This window comes from Corvus brachyrhynchos, unplaced genomic scaffold (genome assembly GCF_000691975.1).
Source record: "Corvus brachyrhynchos isolate BGI_N302 unplaced genomic scaffold, ASM69197v1 scaffold26, whole genome shotgun sequence".
In the NCBI taxonomy this organism is placed as follows: Eukaryota; Metazoa; Chordata; class Aves; order Passeriformes; family Corvidae; genus Corvus; species Corvus brachyrhynchos.
The window spans coordinates 11,677,074-11,685,122 of record NW_008239324.1 but is presented as its reverse complement, the minus strand read 5'-3'; the positions used below and the strand labels follow the sequence as shown (position 1 = coordinate 11,685,122).

Here is an 8,049-nt window from a genome sequence, read left to right as displayed (position 1 = left end):
GTACACTGAGCAACTGTAACTTCATCACCACTTAAAATACTTGAAGTTGAGCGACTCGTCTTCTGTCATTATTACAGCCTTATGAAATTTGGGCATAGCAGTGTACATAGAAAATGTGCATTGATTATTCTGAGTGTCCTATTACACTCTTAATTTAATCTTTGTGTATCTCATCACCTAGCAATACATTTTAGGGTGTCAATTCTCAATCTCTACTCAAAAATGTTTCTTTTAACATCTTGAAAAACAAAACGAAATAAAAAATCCCATACCTTTCTTATGTTAAAAAAATAGTTACTTTCATAATGACTTTGTTCCTTTCTAAAATAAATGTGGTTATAGTTTAATTATAAAAGCAGTTTATGTAATGCTGATACATTTTTATGATTTTAATTTTTTAATGCGTTGTCTTCTCCCTAGAACTAGCACACATAAATACTGCATTTATCCCAGGATGACTGAACTAGCATTACACTGCAGGTTGCTTTTGGTTCCCTACTTCCTAAGTTCTTTAACTATTGCACATATAGATTTAAACAAAGAAAAATACAGAATACTTTAGGTTAAGCACCATTTAATACGATCAAAATAATTAACGATTAAGTCATCTGAGAAATTGCACAAGTTTAATTTTCAGAAACCAGGTTGTTTTGCAGGAATGAATAAAGGACAAGACCAATTCAAGTGGTACAAGGTATTCTGCTCGCTGAAATGCTACACTTAATTTACACAGCTTTCTTTCTATCAAATATTACTAAAGAATTGGTACATAAACAATGATACATGCAACTTGATCCCTTTACTAAGAAAAATAAATTTACAGTTCTGTTAAATAAAGGCCAAATTCTATTATATACAGTCTCTTAACTGAAAGGCCTTGTGAGACATTCAGGTCTAATTTTAATACTTTCCAAATAAATACCAGATAATGCAACATTTACAAATAACACACCAACAGTACTTTCATGGTAATAATTTAAAAAATCAGAATTTAGTCTTTCAATTAAGCAAATGAGTAGCAGCTCCTTCATAAATATTAAGGCATGTCACATAGCATCAAAATGGAACCGATGAGCCTCCTGTCGCTTCTCTCTGTCATCTGCTTTCTGAAAAATAATAATAAAAAAACACTTTGTGGAATCTAGAGCAATACTTTACAGAAATGAGCCATCAAGTGTCAGAGAATGGTTGATTTTTTTCAAGCCATTTGACAAAAGGCTAAAAAGCTTAGTAAAAGCCCCAACAATTAACTTTTAAATGATATCAGCTTGAAATAGCAATAATCTACGCAAAATTAGCTTCTGCTGTTAATGCTCACTTTTTTAGTATTTATGACCCATTATTTTCTGTTATTTCTAATAATGCTTTTCAGAAGGAATAATTCAAATCTGAAGACTGTTTCCTGGTACGCATTTTGTCTGCATTATAGATATAAGATGAAAGTACTTTGGACTAACTGTAAATGTAATTTATGTTACAGGTACAAAGAACCTCATTTAACAAACATTCTGTTAAATACAACTTTAGAGCAAGATGGCAGTTCAACCAACAATTAACAGCACCAAGTATGTGACAAATGTTCTGTGTTTTTTGTTTGTATTATGAAAATGTGAAGTAGGATGCATTTCCCTGCTTATTTATGCAGAACACACATTGACCTGCTGATAGAGTAAATTGGGTGGTGCTGGGAAAAAAGAAGCATATTTAAATTGTACCTATAATCCATGTCATGTGTAAAAACATGTCCTCTCCCACATGTCTCCTCTTGTGTGCTAAAGGACTTAACAGAGGATGGAAGCATTTCTTCAAGGATTCTTGAACACACAGTGCAAACTTCTTTAGAAAACAGTGCTTTTGTCATGACAGACAGTATGTGTAAATCCCAGCATGAGAGAATTTGGCAAAGCAGACTGAAATGCTTTTTAGCTTGCACAGACCCAACTTCTTTCTTTCTTTTTTGTTTTTTTAAGGAGTAAAATGAAGAGAAGCCTCTCCAGTAGGTGCTGTGTGGGCATTCACATTTGTGTCTCAGTTGATAAAAATACACAATTGTGGCAGAAATCGGTGCCCGTCTTCTGCCATGAGAGCTCGTCATCTGCTTTGGCTCAAGGCCAAAGATTTCCTCATTACACAATGTTTATGTGTGATAGCAACTCCATTGGATTAAATATGGATTTTACTGCATTTTGTAGCAGCAGCAGAGCTGTCAGTGAGGTTTAAGATATATCAGCCTGGCTTTTTTGGCAGGGACTTTATCAGTGTCAGTAGTATTCTGGATGTCAAAAAACTTGTCACATTCCGCAAAATTTCATCGTCTCACTTAGAAAACAATTTCCACTCCATTTCTTGTATGCTTCCTGAAAAAATTACTGCTTCAAATTTGACAGTAACTGATACTCTGCTGGATCCAGCTAACCCTCTCTAGCAGTATTCCATCACTGTGCAGTGTTTCCAAAACCAGCCTCATGACCCCAAAGCAAGTTATCAAGAATGAGAATAAGGACTAATGATGGCTGTAGCAAATGTAGCAAGATGTTATTTGTTGTAAGACGGAGAATGGTGTCAATTCTTCACTTTCTCTTTCATTTGATGTATCAAAACTAAAATCTAGTAACTGAGATTTCAAAGCTTTTTTTTCTTCAATGCATTCAAAATTTCTAAGGCAGGACAGACCAACACCTACCCCTAAATCCTACAGTTATTTCAATACTTCAATACTTAACTGGCAGATGAGTGTATAAGAACTACTGTGGACAAAGGGCTCCTGTTACTACTTATCTGCAGAGGTCAGAGTACAGGGTTTATTTAAATTGCTGAATAAAACACTGCATCTTACAGACACATTCATCCTCTGGGGGAAAGAAAAATATTTTAAGTGCCAGTTCATTTCCCCTTCCTTTCTTTGTTACACGTACTCCAGAGAACTGCAAGGGAAAGTGGCATTTAGCCTGGACAGTATTATTATGAGAGAATTGCTGAGAGACAGTAAACTAGAACAAGCTTAGAAACAAGGAACTTTGGAGTTTAACTTTACACATGTCAGTGACGCACAATACAGCCTTGGTGAACATTCTTACTGGTTCAGTATCTCAACCACTTCTAAAAATTGGGAAGGTAAAAATCCATCAGAAAAGTATAGGAATTAATGCATGTTTATACAGTGGTCTGAAAATACACATAATTTGTCCATATATTTGTGCCTACTTTGTGCTGCAGAGTTGGAAATGAAATTACAATATAACCAACACCACTTAATTCACACACCTGGGGCTTAAAACAGCTCTAAAAGCACTCACTCTGGGCTGAGTCCTTCCTTACACTACAATGCTTGAATTGCTGTATAAAAACTGTTCAGAACGTTGCCATTAAATCTCCATTTCTCCAGACAGAATTAGGCATAGTTAATCCTTCCCCAACTCAAAGTCCAAGTACCTTTACTGCTACTCTTGTTTGCTAAAGATATGTTGGAGAGAGAATTAAACCCAGGCAGTGCCCAGCCCTGAGCTACCAGTAAGCAGTGCTTTCTTGGTACAGCAGAACATGCTAACGACAGCCATCATAAACTTTGTATTTCTTTCCTTTGTGTGTCTTATTCCCAGCTTTATTATTAGTTGGAGACTGTATTTAACATTTTGAAGGGTGAAGATTGACAGACAAATAACATTTAAATATGAAGCATGCACAAAGCTTATCTGAATGTTTAACAAGGTCATTTTATTTCCACGAGCACAAAATAACAAACAGTGCTACCATGCCAGAATGTGCAGTAATTTTATCTGACAGCTAAGATTATGGTTTGGGTATGTAGTAACATTTATTGGCAACTCTGCCAGTTGGGTATGATTGTGAACTGAGCATAGTTAAGAAAAGTGGGAATGTATTTCTTTTGTGACATGAAAGGCCCCTTTCAAAATGCTTCTTCAAATCAATGGATTTCTATACCCTGCAAGTATAATTCAGACCCACAGAGCAAAGCAGGCAATATGCACGATTGACTCCCTATACATTCCTGAATGCTAATTTCAGTGCAACCAGTAGAGAGAGATACACAAAAAAGACTTTCTCCTTATTTTTAGATTGCCAGTGGAACTCAAGGTAAGTAAATGAGTTTATGTTCCATTTCCCAAAACAGTTCTCCTTAAAGCTGCAAAATGGAAAGCTTAGATATGAAACAAAGATGTCTCATTTAAGTTGAAAATAACAGCTTAATGGAAAAAGGAAATGAAGAGCAACATGGACAAGCTTAAGTGTCTTAGAGCTTAAATAAAAATAATGCCAATTTTTAAACGTGTAGTAAATATTTAATTAATAATAACACCTTTTGGGACTTAATTCAGTCTGTGTCAGAAATTATTATACTGTAGAAAAATAGTAAAAAAAACCCAAACCAATGTACAGGTCTTTAAAATATTAGGGAGTGCTAAATAGTATAGAAAATACACAGAAAATATTCTAGTAAATTAGCTTACCTTTTCTTGCCAGTGTAATATGCCAATTATTGCCAGGATGAAAACGCAGACACCAATTAAGGCTATAGCTGTTAGCAGTACAATGTTACTTGGGGTCAAATACAGCTTGGCACTCCAGCTACACAAAAGAAGAAAATCCAAGGAAACATTAATACCCTTCATTAAGAAGCAGAAAACAGATTTAACTTACAAAGATGAAAAGAACCTGTTAGGGTAAGACAGGTGACAACTCGGTCTACAGAAACAAGCAGCTCTACTTAAGAGACTGAAGCTTAATGATGTTTACTTGGAAATATATGGCTTAATATAACTATTTTTGAGTAATACCATGTCTAAGTACAATCTCTGTTTAACTTTTCATGAATGCTATGGATATCCTCAGGGAATGAGTTTTTTCTCATTAGGACATTTATTTTCTGCCTTGCCTAGGCCGAAGTAAAATGCATAAGGAAACCTTTCACAGGAATGTTTTTTTTTTGCCTGGGGCTTGGGGCCATGGAGCAGCAGGAGGAAGTAAGCCTGAAAGATTTTTGCTCCACATAAGAAGCTCCTCTTGGACAGGCTCATGGGTCCAGTTCTCTTTGTCTGAAGTTTACAGGGACAACTGCAGTTCTAGACAACAAAACCAGTTGATTATAGCTGAAGATCAACAAAATTAAGCACTTTAGGGCTCCTGGAAAACATCCCTCAAACCACGTGGGGTTCTGAGGCCCAAGGAATCCCCTTTTCGTACTACAGGTTTCCTATCATGGGAAAGCTGTCAGCAGCAGGTTCTGTGTTGAGGCCTCTCAGGAAAACACTTACCTATATTAAAAAAAAAAACAAAACCAAAAACTTTTATTATGAAATCTGATTTCTTCTGGGGATTCCATCCTCTGTTATTCTACAAGGTCCACAAACCCACTTTATACGAAAGTAAAAATAGTTTAAAGATACAATAACAGAAATTGTTTTGCATAGCACATACCTTTAAATACCTCAAGACTGTAACTTACTGTAAGACTGTTAATTTTCATCTGGCAGATGTTATTTCTGTGGTTGTTAATTAGCAACTCAAGCAGCACATCACTTCTCCACTGTTATTTGTTCTATAGTAAAATTAACTGCTGAACTGATGTCAGAATCATTTCTGCATGATAAATGCAACTGACCTCACTGGTAGATCAAGCGGCAAAACGCAGCTGGAATATTTGACTAATGTTTTCTCTAAAAGCAAAAAGAGAAACGTGCTCTCTTTCTGGGAGAAACATTTTAATTGCAAAGCGGATTCTGTGTTCAAGCTCTCGTGCAACCAACGCATTCACCTTCCCTTAAAGGAAAACATTCATTCCTGTAGCAACAGCTACTGCATTCAGAAGGGCTGAAGCAAAGCTTTTCTATGGAACCAGACTGAAATTGCATGTTTGGTGAAACAAAAATGCTTAATTCAACCATTACCATGCTTGTAATTTGTCACTGAGGATGTTGTTAAATCTAGCAAGTATGTTATTATTTACAGGAGTGGAGCTGGTAATACTTTTTGATTGTTTGTCTGAGCTGGTAATAGGTTTTGATTGTTTACGGGCACCATCTGAGAGGCTGTGTAAATACCTCAGCAGCATTCTCAGCTTCAGCTCAGAACTGACCCCCTGCCCTTGTTCTTCAGTAACTTTCTATACAAATAACTATTTCTAAACCTACACGTAATGCCTAATGTAAACTGTGTATTAATGTAATTTTGGGAAGTGCAAATGCAAATGATCACATTACCTTCGAGGAACATTGTGAGGATAGGGAATGACTATAAGCTGGGAGTTTGGTATGATAGCTGTCCATTCTTGTTTTCTTATGGACTGAAAGAAAAACAAAGGCTGTGTCAATTCTTAACAAACCAACATACCCAAAAGCAAAGAAATTCTTTGTTGAAACGTACAAAAGGAGAAATAAAGAGTTGTAAGGTTTTTTTAGAATTTTAAATATAAGTGATTAATCCCTTATCTTTTTATAAACCTGTTATTCTGAAAGCTCCAAAATGCTTTAAAACCCACCCCCCAAAATTAAAAAGCAGAATAACTATTGCTGACATGAAACACAGCATCTGCTTTAAAAGTACAAAGCAACAACATAACAGGGAAAGAAGAAAAGAACTGATTCTACAAAGGAGGCAGGCAAAGCAATTACCTAAATCAGAATTTGGCCAATTTGAGTACCTCACTTTTCAAAGTGGTACCATCAGATCTTTAAAGACTGAAAATGGTGAGGACCCCACTTTTATGTTTCACGCGAAGATTAGAGAATCACAGTAATCTCCCCCTCCCATGACACTGACCATGGTTTTATCACCAAGGCAGAAGGGATTAAGTGAGTCCCAGCCTGGCCAGAGCGACCCCGGGAAAGCCCTACAGCTACTGCAGCGCAGAATAACTGAACCCTCAGACCTAATACCGATTTGCCCTACAAACAAGCACTACATACCTGTGCTAACATTTACAGACAGTTTCAGTCTTCTTTTGGTTTTATTTTGGCTTCAGAGCTTATACACTCCCCAAAAAACTGGGCAAACTGGTTCTTTTGGACAAACCTTTCTGTATGCAAACTTACTTCTTTGATATTCTTACTTCAGAAAATGAAAAAAGAAGTGTCCCAGCAGTATTCCCATCCAAAGTCTCTAAGGAAAGGTAGCACCATAAATATTAGCTTGACAATCTTAAATGTCAACCAACCTTTTCTCCTAAGGGACGAGGAATGCCAACGTACAAGTGGTCGAGGAAATTGGCGCTGCGGCCCAAGCCCAGCACGTTGTAGGGCAGCTGGAGAGCGTAATGTGCTGACTGGCTGAGCTGGCCAGCTGGAAGGAAAGCAGAAAGGAAGCACAAGTAGGTATTTTAGGGGGAAAAAACCCTCAATGAATGAATGAATGAATGAATCAATCTCCAAACTACCAACTTGTTACACAAATACACATTCCTCAGTAACAAAAACGTTTAAAAAATTTTAACCAATTGCATGAGTATGTAATTCTTAAAGGCTCAATCCCACATTTCCAAACTACCTGTGAGCACTCACCTGGAGAAGAGCTTAAATGCTTTACATTTCTAGGTAGATAATTCTTTTGAGCATCATTCCTGTGTTAAACCGAATCTCCATTATTCGTTACAGGTTGAGAAGAAATCAACTATCTGCATTTATTTTTATATGATTAGTGTCAAGTCTCTTGCCCCACTGATTTACAAGATCAGACTCAACATGTGAAGGTTCACTTTAATTCTTGTCAATGTTAATCAGTAATTACTGTGTCACCAAATTAGCTAAGTAAATTCTCATGAACAAATTTTCAAAGAATAAATTAATTTAATGAAAACAGGATTGCAGTGATTGCAAGTTAATAATAATAATTAAAGGAGAAACTGTCGGTGGAAAATAAGACTCTTGGTTTCCTGAAAAGGCAGTGAGGAAACAGACAAGTGCTGCAGTTATCAACAACTTCACTGGCATGCCACTTCCAAAGTATCCAGTATTCCATTTATATAAAAAAATCTTGTAATCTTTTAATTTCTGGCCAACAGATTCAGATTCTGTGTGGGTTCTTTGTTCTCTAGAA

General features: G+C 36.3%; 1 protein-coding gene across 1 annotated transcript in view; it reads right to left on the bottom strand.

The window, feature by feature from the left end:
* Positions 1–557: 557 nt before the first annotated feature.
* The window catches only part of ITFG1 (integrin alpha FG-GAP repeat containing 1), a 68,680-nt gene continuing 61,188 nt past the window's right edge, over positions 558–8,049 (bottom strand). The window contains exons 14-17 of the mRNA XM_008638921.2: positions 7,172–7,296; positions 6,219–6,301; positions 4,470–4,587; positions 558–1,106 (exon numbers count right to left, since the gene is read on the bottom strand). Of these exons, the coding sequence (XP_008637143.1) occupies positions 1,047–1,106; positions 4,470–4,587; positions 6,219–6,301; positions 7,172–7,296 (386 nt within the window). The 3' untranslated portion in view covers positions 558–1,046. The remainder of the gene's footprint in view (positions 1,107–4,469; positions 4,588–6,218; positions 6,302–7,171; positions 7,297–8,049) is intronic.